General features: G+C 44.8%; 1 protein-coding gene across 1 annotated transcript in view; it reads left to right on the top strand.

Moving 5' to 3' along the window:
• The window catches only part of LOC135515718 (ankyrin repeat and sterile alpha motif domain-containing protein 1B-like), a 358,368-nt gene that overhangs the window by 167,065 nt on the left and 170,976 nt on the right, over positions 1-20,327 (top strand). Inside the window, 2 exon segments of the mRNA XM_064939410.1 lie at positions 4,625-4,778; positions 17,944-18,086. Of these exon segments, the coding sequence (XP_064795482.1) occupies positions 4,625-4,778; positions 17,944-18,086 (297 nt within the window).

The raw sequence follows: 20,327 nt of genomic DNA, 5'->3' as shown, positions 1-20,327 counted from the left end.
AGAAAAGTCTATCAGTTGGTTGGAGCACCTGCCTGAGGTTCTGATGAAGAGGCTGTCCTTGATGTTCTACTCTGGAGACTGCAGATGTTCCGTGCTCAGATGACTCAACTGGTTGCTATAGTTACGCCTTGTTAATGAAGAGAAGGTGTGTACAGTATGTTCCAGGAGTAATGAATGCCGATGTCATCACTGTGTCCAAATTAGGCAGTTCTATCCTGGGTAGAGCTACGGTGGAACAGATAATTAAATGGTAATTAGGATAATTCATCCTTATCGTATTCACCATTTATCATCGTCGTTGTCATCACCATGACCATCATCATAATTTTTGCACTGAAGTAATGGAAATCAAATAAAATCCCAATAGATCAACAGTCTTGATTCTTCATCCATACTCAGACCTGAATAAGCCCTTACTAACTAACAAAATGACCATACACCTGAGTGATATGGAGCACTCCCCATGGCTGTGTACCTTGAGGGCCCTGCTCTAGCAGTTTTCTCAAGTCCATGGGGTTAGTAATGGTGCTCAGGGAAACTGTTTCTGGCACCGGCTCTACTCAGGGAGGCCATGTTGGGGAGGTGGAGTAAATCCCTGAAAGGAGAGGATTTCTCCGGGTTGAGCTCAGTAAGCTAATGCTGAGGTAACTGATTTTTCTAGGATTAGCTGTCCACTGAGTAAAATACCATTCTTAGAGGCTAGCCATCTCACTCTCGTGCTCTCGCTCACCCCCCCCCTCTATCTCTCCCCCCTCTCGCTCTCATTCCACCCGGCGTGAGGTCAGGAGCGTTGTGTTGTGGGATGGTCTCAGAGGGACTATCGTCCTCTCATGCCCCGTTCCTCTACGATGGTTCTTGACCCCCGACCCCCTCCTCTAATCAAATATGAGGAAATGCTAGTAAATTACAGCGTCCTTCATTTCTGCTGCAGTCTAAACTGCTTGGTCTGTCTGTTAGAAAGGGATAGGGGAGCGAGGGAAAGAAGAGTGGGTTAGAGAGACAGAGGGAGAGACTGTTTGCACGGTGCTCAGGGGACGAAAACCAGGAGGAGTGGGTTAGAGAGACAGAGGGAGAGACTGTTTGCACGGTGCTCAGGGGACAGAAACCAGGAGGACTGGGATATGTGGAATGAGAGAGGGAGGAAGAGAGATTGAATGAAAAAAGGGGCTGTTCTGTTTTGCACTTTATTGTTGTATTATTTTGGTCAAGACATGAAAAAATAAGATGAACCTTTTGAAGAGAACCTGTAAGTCTGCAAGCACACACACAGAGCACAACCTGAGAGATGTCAGTCGGGTTGGAGTCACATGTCCTTCAGGATAGTAGCTCCAGGGATGTGACTGTAGTCACACACACACACACACACACACACACACACACACACAGAACACACAGAACACAAGCTGAGAGATGTCAGTCGGATCGGAGTCACATGTCCTGCAGGATAGTAGCTCCAGGGACATGACTGTAGTATCAACAGATTTCCTATTTGGGTTACCGGCCTGACACACACACACACGCACATACACGCACACGCACACACACGCAAACGCACACACACACACACACACACATACACACACACACACACACACACTGCTAAGAGACTACTAATTAGTGGCCGGAGGAAGACTCTTTTTGTCTGTTCCCTTCCTGTGGCAGACACACAAGTTCCTCTGTGTCCTATCTCTCCACATATAAAGAGAGAGCGAGGGGGGAGAGAGGGAAAGAGAGGAAGTGTGTGTTTAAGACACCGTCTTGTTTGGACATGGAGCTCATTGCGTGAACCTACTCAACCTTCTCACCCCCTACACCAGGAAGTGGAGGTGGGATCAACTATTAACAGGTAACACAAACTGCCTCAGCACCTCTGAGTTGACTTGGTATGCAGATGGTGGTGTGGCGTCTCTGGTGCGCCGGCCTTTTCCACACTTTCTGATTGAGTGGGAGTCTGGAGAGGTGGGGACTGGAGGACTAAAGTGTCTGGTAGTACAGAATGGCTCTCGCTTTGAGTTGAATGACTTTTACCTATTCAGATAGGAGAACAAATAGAACAAAATGGTGTTTGAGAGAGAGACAGGGAGACTGAAAAGACCCACTTGTAGCATACTTCCTTCCCTTCCTCTGAACCAGCCCTTTTCTCTAACTCATTTTCCACCCTCCTTTCCTCGGGATTCAGTAAAACTGTTGTAGTTACTCTGAAGTAAGTTGGAGTGTATCCACTAGGCTTTCATCTTTTTCTCTCTCTTTCTCTGGTTCTCTCGGTTCACCGCTGCTCTCGTCTGTTTTATTCTCTCCGTAGTATGTTTGGAGTTCCTCCACTGCCTCTCTCCCTGAGATGGCTGGGTGGACGGGAGAGAGGGAGAGGAGGAGGGAGAGGCTGGGGTGCTGGTGTGTTCTTTACGCAGGCAGACGAGTAAACTTGAGGGATGAAGAGGAAAAGAGAGAGAATAAAAAGCCAGAGAATGAGATTTGGTTTGTAGATTTATGTTTCAGAGAGAGAAAGAGAGAGAGAAAGAGACAGAGAGAGAGAGAGAGAGAGACAGAGAGAGAGAGAGAACGAGACAGAGAGAGAGAACGAGACAGAGAGAGAATGTGAAATAAGAACAGACAGAGTGGGAGAAAAGTGATGAAAGGGATATTGTGACAGGGAGGGAACATGATGTACATTAGGAAGTCAGAGAGGATAGAGAATGAGAAAAGAGAGAGATGGTTTGATGTGGAGGATAAAGACAGGCATTCCTGTCTTCTCCCTCTGGACCACTGCACCCAGAGATGGGTTGCACAAAGAACCCAAGTTGTCTAATAAGCCCCAGAAGGGGAACACATGATAGCTCCAGAGAAAGGCTGCGTCCCAATTGGCACCCCGTTTCCTTTTATAGTGCACTACTTTTGACCAGGGCATTAGGGCTCCAGTCAAAAGTAGAGCACTATTTTGGTAATATGATGCCATTTGGGACACAGTCTCTCTTGGGTTCTTCATCTATCAGGAAATCCCAGTATAAAGGGTGTTGGCTGTAACTGATAAGGGTCACAATTCGCAGGGCCACAGTTTTTGTCTCAAGTTTTTTATGGAGTGTAATTACTTCTGATGACTGTAAACATATTGACGTGAAATGTTAACCCATACCATAATATTACTGTCTGAAACCACGTGTGACATCACTGGCTGGTACTTTACATGGGCTAGAGTAACGTGACTCAAAATTCAATAGACCTTCTGGTCTTTTGTGTACGTGTGCAACACGTGTGTGTGTGTGTGTGTGTTGTGGTTGTGTGTGTGGTTGTGTGTCTGAGCAGCACGTGGTTGTGTGTGTCTGTGCAACACGTGTGTGTGGTTGTGTCAGTGCAACACGTGGGTGTGTGAGAAAAGGAGCACACAGACTGAAGTTTTATATTAGCTAGTGTAATACGACACATTGAGTAGTGAACGTGTGTGTGTGTATACACGAGACAGATTATCTAGGGAGTGATCATTCAATCAAAGACGATGATTAATCTTCTCGGCATGCGTTCAGTGCGTGATTGATGGCCCAGTGGTGTCTGGGTAATGTAGTAGACAATGAGGTCGGAGAGGAGCGGGGAGTCGATAGGGTTCAGGGGAAATTAACACACCAGGGGTGAGTCATGGACATCGCCACGGCGGTACCACGGCAACCAAATATGGTGGGGTGACCCGGGCGGCGTCTCAGTAATGATGATGGAGTGGTGCATTATGGGAAACACAGGCATCTATTGCCCATGCGTCTCTGGTGAGAAATGTCTGCCTTTCCTGCACACTCTATTGCTCACTGTTGTTTTCATTTGGCATGGGTGCACATATGCCATTTAGACAGGGACGTTTAGTTCCAAGGGTTTTTCTGTCAACCCGCTGGGTCTCAACCTTTTCATACTGTCACAGGAATAGAACAATATGAAACTGGTTGCACACAGGACATCAGCCATTTTGGCTCAGTTGCAATGGAGTCATGGAGGGATGATCTCGTGGTTTCTTCTATTTTTACTTGAAGGGAGCAACACGCTATTTTTCTCAGAAACCACACTTGAGGCCGTCATGCTGTCTGGTTTTGCCCTATGTCATGTAACGGGCCGGAGGCCTCAGCGAGGGTGGTGGTTATCTCCTCTCAGTAGTAGAGGGGGACCCTGGGATATGTGGTCTCCAGTCTTTCTACTATATCAACATCTGGTTACACAGGGTTATAAAGAAAGAGAGAAGAATAAAACATACTGTCACAGTTTTGCCTAATAGCTTTTTTTTTGTGCTAAATCTGTGTATTTTTTGTGTTTTCCTCTATCTGGTCATGCCTGTGTTTATTAAATCAATTGCAGTACAATCAACTCCTTAGATTCAGCAGGGGAGCAGGCCTGAACAGTGTTTGAATGGAACCGTGTCCTTGAGGTGGATGAGTTATGATGATGGGTTGTTTGTGCGATCTGATGGTACCAAGGGCAGCAAACAAACACTGCTGATTCAATGTTCAAGGTTGGACATTGAACATTGGCTGTGCTTGTCAATGTACAAACAAACAAATATTCTGTCGTTTCCACACGTGAAACTACCCACAACATTCTCACCATGTTCCTCCCTCTCTCCCGCTCTTCCCTCCCTCTCTCCCCATATCAGGACTCGAAGCGCTCGGCGGAGATCGTACCATCGCCCTCCCTTGACGTGTTCTTACCGGAGGATGAGGACAATCCGTATGAGTCCGCCACCACCGCTGTGACCCGCAAGCCCTGCTCGCTGGACATCGGCCTCTTCAACGCCTGCCCCCTCAACGGTAAGGACACACCCAGACCACCTGTTCAACAACCTCTGTATACTACATTCACCTCCATCACCGTTGTCATCTACTACTGTAGATTTTGAATATATACTACCGGTCAAAAGACCACCTACTTATTCAAAGGTTCTTCTTTATTTTTACTATTTTCTACATTGTAGAATAATAGTGAAGACATAATCTATGAAATAACACATGGAATCATGTAGTCAACGAAAAAGTTGACGACAAATAGCCACCCTTTGCCTTGATGACAGCTTTGCACACTCTTGGCATTCTCTCAACCAGTTTCATGAGGTAGTCACCTGGAATGCATTTCAATTAACAGGTGTGCCTTGTTAATTTGTGGAATTTCTTTACGACTTAATGCGTTTGGGCCAATCAATTGAGTTGTGACAAGGTAGGGGTGGTATACAGAAGATACCCCTTTTGGTAAAAGATCAAGTCCATATTATTGCAAGAACAGCTCAAAAAAGCAAAGCGAAGGCCAGTCAATACATAAAATGTCAAGAACTTTGAAAGTTTCTACAAGTGCAGTCACAAAAACCATCAAGCACTATGATGAAACTGGGACCATCACAGGAAAGGAAGACCCAGAGTTACCTCTGCTGCAGAGGATAAGTTCATTAGAGTTAACAGCCTCAGAAATTGCAGCCCAAATAAATGCTTCATAGAGTTCCACATGTGTAATTGCATAATTGTGATGTCTTCACTATTATTCTACAATGGAGAAATAGTCCAAATAAAGAAGAACCCTGGAATGAGTAGGTGTGTCCAAACGTTTGACTGGTACTGTATATAATGAAGTAATTACAGGAACAACGATGGTCAGCTCCGTAACTACAGGCCCCTCTGTTACCATCGGCCGCAGTTACCCCCGTCACCGCTGTCTGCACGATCATAGCTGTTGGATGTGAATAAAAGAGATCTGGACTCAGTGATGTTTCATACTGTAGGATATCTGGAGATCAAGATTAACCCAAACTGTCACGCAGTCACCCCTCAGCAGCGGGTTCTCGTTGTCATTGATACCATATCCGCTCTGTCAGTGTGTGATCAGATGTTTGAAGAGGGCATAGAACTCCTTAGAACGAGGGCATAGAACTCCTTAGAACGAGGGCATAGAACTCCTTAGAACGAGGGCATAGAACTCCTTAGAACGAGGGCATAGAACTCCTTAGAACGAGGGCATAGAACTCCTTAGAACTCCTTTCAGAAGCCGTTGCAGCACAGTGCCCAGCGTTCTCATTTTACTCTCTACCAATACCATGGTGGGCTACACCACGGGTTGTCCTGGCAACTGTGCCTCTACCACACTCCCAGTAAAAAGGTGGTGAGTCAGCGGTGGGTTGTCATGGTAACTGTGGTTGAATCACTCCTGGTGAGAGTTAGGCTGTTTGGTTGGTTGGTTTTTTGGTTGGATTTTGCTGTGTGATTGACTTATAATGGGTGAAGGAAACTTACATGCAGTTGTATACATCTCTGGTGTGTGTGGAGCTTCTTCATTTCAGTCTACAAGGACAGTCACTCTGAGTCACTCCACACAGACATAGACTGACTGACTGACTGACTGACTGACTGCCTGCTTGCCTCCCTTCCTTTCTTCTGAGATGAGATTTCTCCAGGGGTCAGCTCCGGATAAGTGCTAACTAAACTAATCAGAGGAGGGCTGGGGGGAATCAGGGATTCCTGCATTTAGCCCAATCACTCAGATCTGTAATGAGACATGACTGTGAGCCACTCACACACTCTCTTTTCTGGAGAGAGAGAAGAGAAACAAGAAGAGAGTGTGAGAGAGACATGGAGAGAAAGCGAGAGATAGAGAGAAGGAGCAACCAAAAGAGTGCGAGAGAGACATGGAACAAGGAGAAGAGCCCAGTCTGGGGCTGAACATTTCTCCGGTATTTTACAAATGTTCCATCCCAAGAATAAATCACTTTTCTCCTGGATAACCCTGTTTTTCCTGACAAAATTGGAAGCGTATAAAGCACATCAATATGTCTGGAATTGATTAGAGTTTTGATCAGCATGAAAATTCAAGCCTGATGCTACCTGAGCCTGATAAACCATACATTAAAGACATTTTATGAACCATACATTAAAGACATTTTATGAGCCATACAATAAAGACATTTTATGAACCATACATTAAAGCAATTTTATGAGCCCTACATTAAAGACATTCTATGAGCCGTACATTAAAGACATTTTATGAACCATACATTAAAGGCATTTTATGATCCCAAGCACCAAACAACTTGAATGATTGTGCCGTCCAAGACATAGCCTATGATATACAGTATAGGCTACCGCACATTTCGCACGACAGAAAAACAAAGCCCTTAGATGTAGCTAGCTACAGTGCATTCGGAAAGTACTCAGACCCCTTGACTTTGTCCACATTTTGTTACGTTACAGCTTTTATTTTAAAATGTATTACATTGAAAACAGGTTTACAATTGAAAACAGGTTTTTAGAAATGTTTGCAAATGTATGAAACATAAAAAACAGATACATTATTAACATAAGTATTCAGACCCTTTGCTATGAGACTCGAAACTGAGCTCAGGTGCATCCTGTTTCCATTGATCGTCCTTGAGATGTTTCTACAACTTGATTGGAGTCCATCTGTGGTAAATTCAATTGATTGGACATGGTTTGGAAAGGCACACACCTGTCTATATAAGGTCCCACAGTTGACCGTGCATGTCAGAGCATAAAAACCAAGCCATGAGGTCGAAAGAATTGTCCGTGGATCTCAGAGAAAGGATTGGGTCGAGCCACAGGTCTGGGGAAGGGTACCAAAACATTTCTGCAGCATTGAAGGTCCCCAAGAACACAGTGGCCTCCATCATTCTTAAATGGAAGAAGTTTGGAACCACCAATGAATGGAATTGATGGAGAGAGAGAGAGAGACTGCGAGAGAGTGCTCACATGCACTCCGATTTAACGCAATGATATTCGAGTGATAGGCTGTTTTACAACGAAAAAAAATCATCTTTACAAATAAGAAAATAAGGTGACCCCCAAAAGCCAGATGAAGATGTGTAAATTTGACACGCATTCAGTCTTTATATTACTGCAGCATAGACTATGTTGCAGGAAATGTAGGCCTACCTGTCACAAGATGAAAAGTTACCATGATGAGAAACATGCATTGTAAACTGCGCTCCTTACTGAGATGCGCTGTCTGTCCCCAGCCTGAGCGTTGATGATTGATCATGCAGATAGCAGAGAGAAGGATGTAGAGAAGCTAGATTGAGACATGGCACATCATTTAATAGTTCCATTTCATGTCATGCTGGTCATAGAAATAATGTATTATAATATACCGTTTCCTTGCAGTTATTTATCCAGGGAAAAGAGAGTGGAGTTTGGGCAGGAAATCTCAATAACCCGGTTCCCAGTATTCAACCCGAGCCCAGTCACATGCTGTCCTACGCTGCAGTTAGCTGGCAGTGTAACAGACAGCAGCAGCTTTAAAGGAAACCTACCTGTCCTATACTGTAGAGTTAGCTGGCAGCGCAACAGGCAGATCTATCTCCTTACTGTCTGTTACTGCAGACCTACCTGGCTGGGGCATAGGGACTTAGGGACGACTTAGGAATGACATAGGGACTACTAACTTGTCCTCAGAGATGATGACTAAGTCAGTAGCGTCCACCAAAAATAACCATGCTGTCGCACAGTATGCATTATGTCTTAGCCTTGCAGTTTCCCCTGTCAGTGTGTCTACTTAAATGTACTCTTCAATCTCTCTCTCTCTCTCTCTCTCTCTCTCTCTCTCTCTCTCTCTCTCTCCTTCACAATGTAAGATCACCTCAAACGGCTCGTTCACAGCCACTGTCTCTATGTGTGCTGCAGAAGCACATAGGCTACACATACTGCATAATGAAACCTCTTCAGCACAACAGGAAACGTCAATGGGGGGAGACACAGCACAGTAGCAATCTGTTCCCATGCAGTTACATTTAGCAAACAGCTAGAATAGTAAGGGACTCTTATATACTGTATAATGTAACAGCGAATAAAGGAGCCCACAGAGAAGGATATTATGGGTCTTTTGAAAGCAGGGTGTCTTAATATAATGGCAATGAGGCTTCGAGGCCTGCAATCACGTACAGGGCAGGAGACAGACAGCTAGCTATCACCGCTAAGTGGTTAGCGGTAATGGCTTTCGACTCCCAGGGTAAACACATGGGCCACTGCAGTCACACACACACACACACACACACCAAATATACACACACACACACACACACACCAGAAAATGCTTCTTGACACACACAAACTTTCACTTTCAATTGACCCTCCCACAGCATCTACCCTTCCCTTCCTCCGATCCAATGCTTCCACTCCTCTCTGCTCCCCCTCCTTTATCCTCCTTCCCTTCTTTCCCTGAGGCTGAAGCCAAGATGTCGTTCTGTTCCAGTCCATTTCCCCCCGTGATGAAGCTCTGGAGGTGACATTTGGGTAATTGTGCTCAGACTAACCAACGACAACACGAAATAAGAAGCACAACTAACTCTCCAGGCTCTGCCATTAGAACAGTCACGCCCCATTGAGTATGGGCAAGGGGGGCAAGGAGGGGTGGGGTGTGGGAGGAATCGTGAGGCATACACACTCACACACACACTTTCACTCCTCCCGCTCTCTGAGTTTTTCCCTGCCACTTGTTGGCAGCCATTTTGTTTGAATCATTAATGAGGAGTGGTGAACTGCTCATGAATATTCACATGTAATTGACCAACCACCTGTGTTCATGCATACAGAGTCAACACCATATCTCTCTGGAGTCAGAGGCTGGGGTTGTGGAATACTACCAAGATGGATATTATTATCAGTATGGCAAGGCTGAACACAGTCAAATTATCATGAGACCAAACGGTAGGAGACAGATGGTACAATATGCTTTTCATATCAAGAGGGCAGACTAGGTTTGAACACAGCCTATACAATATTACTAGGCTAATAACTCTGCTTCTACTGAGCAAAAAATATCAACTCAAAACCTTGAAGTACCTAAGGTATACTTGGATCGGGGTTGAAGTATTTATGACAGTCAGCTGTTTGATCATAAGTTGATTAGTTGAAGCAGTTGTTGTTAGTTAGTGCAAGGTTGGAACAAAACCATACACACCCTGTGGGTCTCCAGCAATTGTTCAATTATAAAAATAAAAATAAACATCAAACTTTTAGCTCAAGGCTTATTCCTTCAGTGGCCGATCCTGGCTTGAAACATTGTTTTTGTTTACTAGGTTACTCAGAAGAAAACTTCCAAATCCATCTGAGAACCACTGATCTGTGATATGAAAAAGGCCAAGATAATAGCCATCAAATGAAATTGTTTTCGATAGCTATGGTGCGGTATCACTAGAGCAAGATAGCACATCTCTGAAATGGTTTGAGATTGCTATGATAGTGGCATTGAGCTGAAAGTTGTGAAAGTTCTGGGCCTATTGATCCACAGACAGCTGAACATCAAATGACTAGAATCACCCCCTCCAAATTATGGGCTGTTAGAATTGCACAAGATTTCATGTTCGTAAAACGCTCTTTCAGATCTGAGGCTCAGAAGTTTCATAGGTTAAAGTTCAAGTGTGGACACCCCGGTAAAGACAGAGAAAAGTGTGTGTGTGTGTGTGTGTGTGTGTGTGCGTGCGTGCGTGCGTGCGAGCGAGCGTTTTGTCAGGTGCCCAGTTGGGGTGCAAGCTTTTGTTTTGCTGTGTCGTGTCAAGCTGTGTTAGCATAGTTCCAGAGAGAGGGGGTTTCGCTCTCTGGAAGCCCAGTTTGGATGCTCTTTCCCTGGGTGTGAAGTATCTGGGCTCCCCCTCTCCTCCTGTCCGGCTGGAGGTTCTCAAGCCTATTCCGTGTGTGTACCATAGCTGTTTCAAAGTAGCATGTTGTTTTGTTGCACATTTGACACTAAAGGCATACCTGTAATTGGTGCATTCTGCGACACAGTAGTGGGAGCTTAACTGTAATTGGTGCATTCTGCGACACAGTAGTGGGAGCTTAACTGTAATTGGTTAATGGGGTATGGCATTGGGAGCATGTGAGCTGTACAGTTGTACACACACGCATTAACCCAAACACCCGCACAAACCCAAACAAACAAACACACACATACTGTACATACATACACACACACACACACACCCTATATAGCCCCAGGATAATATCCCACCAGTACATACTGTACACACACACACACCCTATATAGCCCCAGGATAATATCCCACCAGTACATACTGTACACACACACACACACCATATATAGCCCCAGGATAATATCCCACCAGTACATACTGTACATACATACACACCCTATATAGCCCCAGGATAATATTCCACCAGTACATACATACACACCCTATATAGCCCCATGATAATATCCCACCAGTACATACATACACACCCTATATAGCCCCAGGATAATATCCCACCAGTACATACATACACACCCTATATAGTCCCAGGATAATATCCCACCAGTACATACATACACACCCTATATAGCCCCAGGATAATATCCCACAGTACATACTACATACATACACACCCTATATAGCCCCAGGATAATATCCCACCAGTACATACATACACACCCTATATAGTCCCAGGATAATATCCCACCAGTACATACATACACACCCTATATAGCCCCAGGATAATATTCCACCAGTACATACATACACACCCTATATAGCCCCATGATAATATCCCACCAGTACATACTGTACACACACATACACACCCTATATAGCCCCAGGATAATATCCCACCAGTACATACATACACACCCTATATAGCCCCAGGATAATATCCCACCAGTACATACATACACACCCTATATAGCCCCAGGATAATATCCCACCAGTACATACATACACACCCTATATAGCCCCAGGATAATATCCCACCAGTACATACTGTACATACATACACACCCTATATAGCCCCAGGATAATATCCCACCAGTACATACATACACACCCTATATAGTCCCAGGATAATATCCCACCAGTACATACATACACACCCTATATAGCCCCAGGATAATATCCCACCAGTACATACATACACACCCTATATAGCCCCAGGATAATATCCCACCAGTACATACATACACACCCTATATAGCCCCAGGATAATATTCCACCAGTACATACATACACACCCTATATAGCCCCATGATAATATCCCACCAGTAGATACATACACACCCTATATAGTAATATCCCACCACATACATACACACCCTATATAGCCCCAGGATAATATCCCACCAGTACATACATACACACCCTATATAGCCCCAGGATAATATCCCACCAGTACATACATACACACCCTATATAGCCCCAGGATAATATCCCACCAGTACATACATACACACCCTATATAGCCCCATGATAATATCCCACCAGTAGATACTGTACACACACACACACACCCTATATAGCCCCATGATAATATCCCACCAGTACATACATACACACCCTATATAGCCCCAGGATAATATCCCACCAGTACATACATACACACCCTATATAGCCCCAGGATAATATCCCACCAGTACATACATACACACCCTATATAGCCCCAGGATAATATCCCACCAGTACATACATACACACCCTATATAGCCCCAGGATAATATCCCACCAGTACATACATACACACCCTATATAGCCCCAGGATAATATCCCACCAGTACATACTACACACCCTATATAGCCCCAGGATAATATCACCAGTACATACACACCCTATATAGCCCCAGGATAATATCCCACCAGTACATACATACACACCCTATATAGCCCCAGGATAATATCCCACCAGTACATACATACTCACCCTATATAGCCCCAGGATAATATCCCACCAGTACATACATACACACCCTATATAGCCCCAGGATAATATCCCACCAGTACATACATACACACCCTATATAGCCCCAGGATAATATCCCACCAGTACATACATACACACCCTATATAGCCCCAGGATAATATCCCACCAGTACATACATACACACCCTATATAGCCCCAGGATAATATCCCACCAGTACATACTGTACAGCAGGGATCATCCACTAGATTCAGCCACGGCATATTTTTTTCTTGAGCAGATGGTCGAGGGGCCGGAACATAATTATAAATCATTTGTAGACTGCAAGAAGCCCAAACAGATATAATGTTAGACTAAAACATAATCATTTCAAAACTTGATTAGATTGGTATACAATCACATATTATGCGTGGGAATACTTTGTAACAGATTTCCTAAATTAAAATCACTATGAGCTGATTTGCTGGTCTTTTTACAGTCTTTTATGTCTGGCCCGCTGGCAGCCAGTTGTGGTACCCTGCTGTACTGCATGCCTGCTAGCTAACTAGCTGTACAGCTGGTCTGGCTATAAACACATACTGGTCTGTCTGTGCTGCTAACACACAGACTGTCTTTGTAACACACACACACACGCACACACACACACACACACACACACCCTCTCACCAATCATCAGTGCTGACAGGCTTATTTACTCTACAGAAAAATACCATATCGTTCTATATTTATACCTCTGATAGCCCCCCCCCTCTCTCTCTCTCTCTCTCTCTCTCTCTCTCTCTCTCTCTCTCTCTGTCTGTGTTTCTCTGTCTCCCCCTTTGTCTGTCTCCACCTTTTTCTGTCTCTACCTATCTTCTGTTTCTCTCTGGCTCCCCCTTTGTCTGTCTCTCTACCTATCTTCTGTTTCTCTCTGGCTCCCCCTTTGTCTGTCTCTCTACCTATCTTCTGTTTCTCTCTGGCTCCCCCTTTGTCTGTCTCCCCCTTTCTCTGTCTCTCTACTGGCTCCCCCTTTGTCTGTCTCTCTACCTATCTTCTGTTTCTCTCTCCCCCTTTGGCTCCCCCTTTTTCTGTCTCTCTACCTATCTTCTGTTTCTCTCTGGCTCCCCCTTTGTCTGTCTCTCTACCTATCTTCTGTTTCTCTCTGGCTCCCCCTTTTTTCTGTCTCTCTACCTATCTTCTGTTTCTCTCTGGCTCCCCCTTTGTCTGTCTCCCCCTTTCTCTGTCTCTCTACCTATCTTCTGTTTCTCTCTGGCTCCCCCTTTGTCTGTCTCTACCTTTCTTCTCCCTCTCTCTGTTTCTCTCTGGCTCCCCCTTTGTCTGTCTCCCCCTTTCTCTGTCTCTACCTATCTTCTGTTTCTCTCTGGCTCCCCCTTTGTCTGTCTCTCTACCTATCTTCTGTTTCTCTCTGGCTCCCCCTTTGTCTGTCTCTACCTTTCTTCTCCCTCTCTCTGTTTCTCTCTGGCTCCCCCTTTGTCTGTCTCTCTACCTATCTTCTCACTCTCTCTGTTTCTCTCTGGCTCCCCCTTTGTCTGTCTCCCCCTTTCTCTGTCTCTCTACCTATCTTCTGTTTCTCTCTGGCTCCCCCTTTGTCTGTCTCTCTACCTATCTTCTCCCTCTCTCTGTTTCTCTCTGGCTCCCCCCTTTGTCTGTCTCCCCCTTTCTCTCTCTCTACCTATCTTCTCCCTCTCTCTGTTTCTCTCTGTCACCCCCTTTGTCTGTCACCCCTTTCTCTGTCTCTCTACCTATCTTCTCCCTCTCTCTGTTTCTCTCTGTCACCCCCTTTGTCTGTCACCCCTTTCTCTGTCTCTCTCTGTCCTATCTTCTCCCTCTCTCTGTTTCTCTACCTATCTTCTCCCTCTCTCTGTCTCTCTACCTATCTTCTCCCTCTCTCTGTTTCTCTCTGTCACCCCCTTTGTCTGTCACCCCTCCTCTCTCTGTTTCTCTCTGTCTCTCTACCTATCTTCTCCCTCTCTCTGTTTCTCTCTGTCACCCCCTCTCTCTGTCTCTCTACCTATCTTCTCCCTCTCTCTGTTTCTCTCTGTCACCCCCTTTGTCTGTCTCTCTACCTATCTTCTCCCTCTCATACAAACACTTTCTTCCTCCCTCTCGTTCCTCTCTCTGCTGTATCTCTCTATCCTATATAGCCCACTCTTCCTCTACCTCTCGCTACCTCTCCCATCAACTACCTCCCTCAGACTGTCTTTGTGACACACACACACACACACACACACACCCTCACCGCAATCATCAGTGCTGACAGGCTTATTTACTCTACAAGAAAATAGAAAATACCATATCGGTCTATATTTATCCCTCTGATCGCCCCCCCTCTCTCTGTTTATCTCGGTCTCTCTACCTATCTTCTCATACAAACACGTTCTACCTCCCCGATAGGTTTGGATGGTATACTGTATGTACCAGGGGTATTCAACACTTACCATACTAGGTCAAGAGCCTACTGGCTTTCTGTTCGACCTGATACATTAATGGTGTCCCTGTCCTCCCTGATTAGAGGGGAACAACAACAAAAAACACAGTGGGACTGGCTTCGATGTCCAGATTTGAGCTTTTCAATACCATCAATACTATTGAAACAATTTCTTATAATTTTTTGAATACATTTCAATATAAACTCAGCAAAAAAAGAAACGTCCCTTTTTCAGGACCCTGTCTTTAAAAGATAATTTGTAAAAATCCAAATATTCAGTTTATGTCTCAGTTGTTGAATCTTGTTATTTTCATACAGATATTTACACATGTTAAGTTTTCTGAAAATAAACGCAGTTGACAGTGAGAGGATGTTTCTTTTTTTGCTGAGTTGATATTTGAATAATAAGCATTTCACTACACCCACAATAACATCTGCTAAATATGTGTATGCAACCAATAAAATGTTATTTGATGTTATATATTTGTCGCTACTTTTTAAGTAAATACCAGGGTTGGAGTTAAAACCTACAGGACTGTAGCTCTCCAGGTACAGGGTTGGAGTTAAAACCTACAGGACTGTAGCTCTCCAGGTACAGGGTTGGAGTTAAAACCTACAGGACTGTAGCTCTCCAGGTACAGGGTTGGAGTTAAAACCTACAGGACTGTGGCTCTCCAGGTACAGGGTTGGAAAGTCCTGCGTTAGGAGAATATCACGTTCTTCATGTCACCTGTCACATAGTTTTTCATTATGAAACTTACCGGTAGTCCCCAGTCATGTGGTGTTTGTTTACAAGCACAATGACGACAGACAAGCGCCTTGTGAGTCACTGGGCTGTTTTGAATATACTGAGCTGCAGGGAACCGGGCAAAGGAGGGGAGGGAGGAGCTCATTCTCAAATGGAACAGTCATCTGTGGTGCTCGGTCATGTTGTCAACAAGGCAGCATGTTGCATCGTCCAGAAACATACAACATACATTTTCCATCAAATATACAGTACCAGTCAAAAGTTTGGACACCTACTCATTCAAGGGTTTTTCTATATTTGTACTATTTTCTACATTGTGGAATAATAGTGAAGACGTTAAAGCTATGAAATAACACATGGAATCATGTAGTAATCAAAAAAGTGTTTAACAAATGAAAATATATTTTAGATTTTAGATTCTTCAAAGTAGCCGCCCTTTGCCTTTATGACAGCTTTGCACACATGATTCACATGTGTTGTCTTCACTATTATTCTACAATGTAGAAAATAGTCCAAATTAAGAAAACCCTGGAAGGAGCACTTTTGACAGGTTCTGTGTACATTTTTTTTCTAATAATTTTTAATTAGAAAGGCAGAGAAGTGTTTTTATCAAAAGCAGTCACTTTTGCTTGGGAAAACTACAGGTACTTAATTAGGCCACTTTTTGTTTTGACCCCCGGGACATAACGTGTTCTTCTGGTCCTCTTGAGAAGGATACCTCAGTGTGATTCCCCGTGTCTGTGTCAAGGTCTAATTGGACAAATATTTGAGCGTTTGTGTAGCACGACAAGGACTGACGGATAGACTACACGTGCACAGACACACACAGACACACACAGACACACACAGACACACACACACACTTGTGGGAGCGTGTGTACGTCTCTCTTGTTGGCTGTTGATTGAAATGGATGGTTTTTCCCTTTTAATGTGGGTGAGAAATTAGATTCTGTCCACCCTCTGCACTCGTTTCCCCTCCCTCTCTTTCCTCTCCTCCCTCTTTCCTCTCCTCCCTCTTTCCTCTCCTCCCTCTTTCCTCTCCTCCCTCTTTCCTCTCCTCCTCTTTCCTCTCCTCCCTCTTTCCTCTCCTCCCTCTTTCCTCTCCTCCCTCTTTCCTCTCCTCCTCTTCCCTCCTCCCTCTCTTTCCTCTCCTCACTCTTTCCTCTCCTCCCTCTCTTTCCTCTCCTCCCTCTTTCCTCTCCTCCCTCTTTCCTCTCCTCCCCCTCCCCCTCCCTCTTTCCTCCCTCTCTCCTTCTCCTCCCTCTTTCCCCTCCTCCCTCTTTCCTCTCCTCTCTTTCCTCTCCTCCTCTCCTCCCTCCCTCTTTCCTCTCCTTCCTCCTCCCTCTTTCCTCCCTCCTTTCCTCTCCCTCCCTCCTCCCTCTCCTCCCTCCTCTCCTCCCTCTTTCCTCTCCTCCCTCTTTCCTCTCCTCCCTCTTTCCTCTCCTCCCTCTTTCCTCTCCTCCCTCTTTCCTCTCCTCACTCTTTCCTCTCCTCCCTCTCCTCTCCTCCTCTCCCTCCCTCTTTCCTCTCCCCTCCCTCTCCTTTCCTCTCCTCCCTCTCTTTCCTCTCCTCCTCTCCCTCTCCTCTCTTTCCTCTTCCTCTCCTCCCTCTTTCCTCTCCTCCCTCTCTTTCCTCTCCTCCCTCTTTCCTCTCCTCCCTTTCTGTTTCTTATTTTCTCCCTAACTGATCACACACTGGGGAAATCAACTCTGACATCTGAGTCCTTGTCAGGCCACTCTTTCCTCTCCTCCTTCAGAGGTGTGTGTGTGTGTGTGTGTGTGTGTGTGTGTGTGTGTGTGTGTGTGTGTGTGTGTGTGTGTGTGTGTGTGTGTGTGTGTGTGTGTGTGTGTGTGTTATGATGTGTGAGAGACAGTTAAGACAGAGAGAAAGATGTCCTCAGTTGGTTGGCCATTTGAGCGCACATGGCAGCTGCCACATCGGAGGTTCACATCTGAACGAACTCCAGTGGAAATGCATTGCAGCCTTGACCCTCCATGGATACCTGCTGTTCTGTCTCTCTGTTTGGATTGCTCTTTGTTTGATCCAGGCTTAATTAAATCTACCCCCCCCCCCCTTCTCTTTCCTCTCGCTCCACCCCCCTCTCTCTCTCTGTCTCTCTTTCAAGGCCACTCTCCCCAGGTGACGGTGACTGAGCCGGAGCTGTGTAACCATAGGAACAGCTCCTCACCGACGGGGCCTACTCCAGACTGCTCTCCCCCCTCCCCAGACACTGCCCTGAAGAGCATTGACAGAGTCATCCGCCCACAGGTGAGCCACATAATGTAACCCCCCCCCCCCACACACACACACACACACTTCCACAAGGTGAATGGTGCATTTGGTTGAGTGAAGCTGTGTAGGGATGTGGGACCACAAATAGCTGTGACCTCTAAAGTGATCTTAGCAGAAGGTAATAGGTGTGACCTCTCAGAAGGTAATAGGTCTTTCACATTGGAAGAATATGCAGTTCTAGAACAGCAATGTTTTTATTCAATGTATCATGTCGCAATGACAACCTCTCTCTTGCTTTCTCCCTCTCTTTGTATCTCTCTCTTTCTCTTTCTCTCTCTCTCTCTCTCTCTGTATTTCTCTCTCTTTTTAACTCTCTCTTTCACTCTCTCTGTATCTCTCTCTCTCCTCGTTTTGTCAGTGCAGTGTGATGCTAGTATCACACACACACACACCATTGTAGTGTGAAGGAATACTTGGCTCCTGGCTTGTTGAAGACAGGGGTTTACGTTTGCTGCAGCAAGTTTCAATATCTACCTCTCTCACAAACACACATTTACCCCCACGACCCCAACATGCACACATTGTCTATTTTAAATGTTTTACATTTGCATATTTATATTTAGCAGGCATTCCCTGCTACTGCTGTGTGTTCTCAGAGTGAAATACACAATTCAAGAGCAGAATATGCACCAGCCTAATAACAAGCTAGAGTATTAGATTCCATGATTCAGTCTTGAGACTTTATTTATTTTCATATCATTGCTCCCTCTGGCTCATTTGTGGTGGAATACAGTCTATGTAGTCAATAGAGCTTTAACACAGGCTGTATCACAACCGGCCGTGATTGGGAGTCCCACAGGGCAGCGCACAATTGGCACAGCGTTGTCCGGGTTTGACCGGTGTAGGCCGTCATTGTAAATAAGAATTTGTTCTTAACTGACTTTCCTGGTTAAATAAAGATAAACTGGTGCCCTTGGGGACAGATCTAGGATCAGATTAAAAAACAGACATTAGATAAGTATCTAGGGGGATTTTGTCCGATCATCACCATGTCAGAAAAGGGTATCGGCTCATGTCGATGTGAATACCTTTTGTTCTCGTCGTTCTTTATTCTCCTTTCTGATCTGTTCTGCCGTCTGGCCATGTTAGATCCCCTAAAGCTCTTGATCTCTGACGGGAGCAGACAGAAGCAGAAAAAAGGAGGGATGTGACAAAGGGATGAGCAGATAAAGAGATGTGTGTGGTGTCTGTCTGTAAGTCTTTGTCAGGGGTGTTATCATCTCAATGATCTGAAGACCCGAGGCCATACCACTGTTCCTACACCCCACTGGCTAAATGTCTGTCTTCACTGCTAAGCCATGTGTGTGTTGTTTGTGTGTGTGTGTGTGTGTGTGTGTGTGTGTGTGTGTGTGTGTGTGTGTGTGTAAAGTGATAAAGTGATAAAGTGAACACATGACACACCTCATGGATGGGGAGACAGTGGTAGGGGTGGGGTTGTTTACCAGACAATCACATAGAACTAGTCTACACACACACACATATATTTGTGTGTGTGTAAAGTGATAAAGTGATAAAGTGAACACATGACACACCTCATGGATGGGGAGACAGTGGCAGGGGTGGGTTTGTTTACCAGACAATCACATAGAACTAGTGTACACACACACACACATATATATATATATATATATATATATTCACACATATACAGTTGAAGTCGGAAGTTTACATACACTTAGGTTGGAGTCATTAAAACTCGTTTTTCAACCACTCCACACATTTCTTGTTAACAAACTATAGTTTTGGCAAGTCGGTTAGGACATCTACTTTGTTCATGACACAAGTCATTTTAAAAATAATTGTTTACAGACAGATTTATTTCACTTATAATTCACTGTATTACAATTCCAGTGGGTCAGAAGTTTACATACACTAAGTTGACTGTGCCTTTAAACAGCAAATTCCAGAAAAGGATGTCATGGCTTTAGAAGCTTCTGATAGGCTAATTGACATAATGTGAGTCAATTGGAGGTGTACCTGTGGATGTATTTCAATGTCTACCTTCAAACGCAGTGCCTCTTTGCTTGACATCATGTGGAAATCAAAAGAAATCAGCCAAGACCTCAGAAAAAAATTCTAGACCTTCACAAGTCTGGTTCATCCTTGGGAGCAATTTCCAACGTCGGATAACCCCTTGGATCTTGAGTTACCTGACTACTCCTCCATCCCAATCTCTCTTTCTGTCCTTTTCACCCTCCCTCCCCTCTGGTTAATTTC

The sequence above is a fragment of the Oncorhynchus masou genome, chromosome 27, assembly GCF_036934945.1.
Source record: "Oncorhynchus masou masou isolate Uvic2021 chromosome 27, UVic_Omas_1.1, whole genome shotgun sequence".
Lineage (NCBI taxonomy): Eukaryota > Metazoa > Chordata > Actinopteri > Salmoniformes > Salmonidae > Oncorhynchus > Oncorhynchus masou.
Note: the sequence above shows the minus strand (reverse complement) of the source record. Positions and strands in the feature narration are given on the sequence as shown.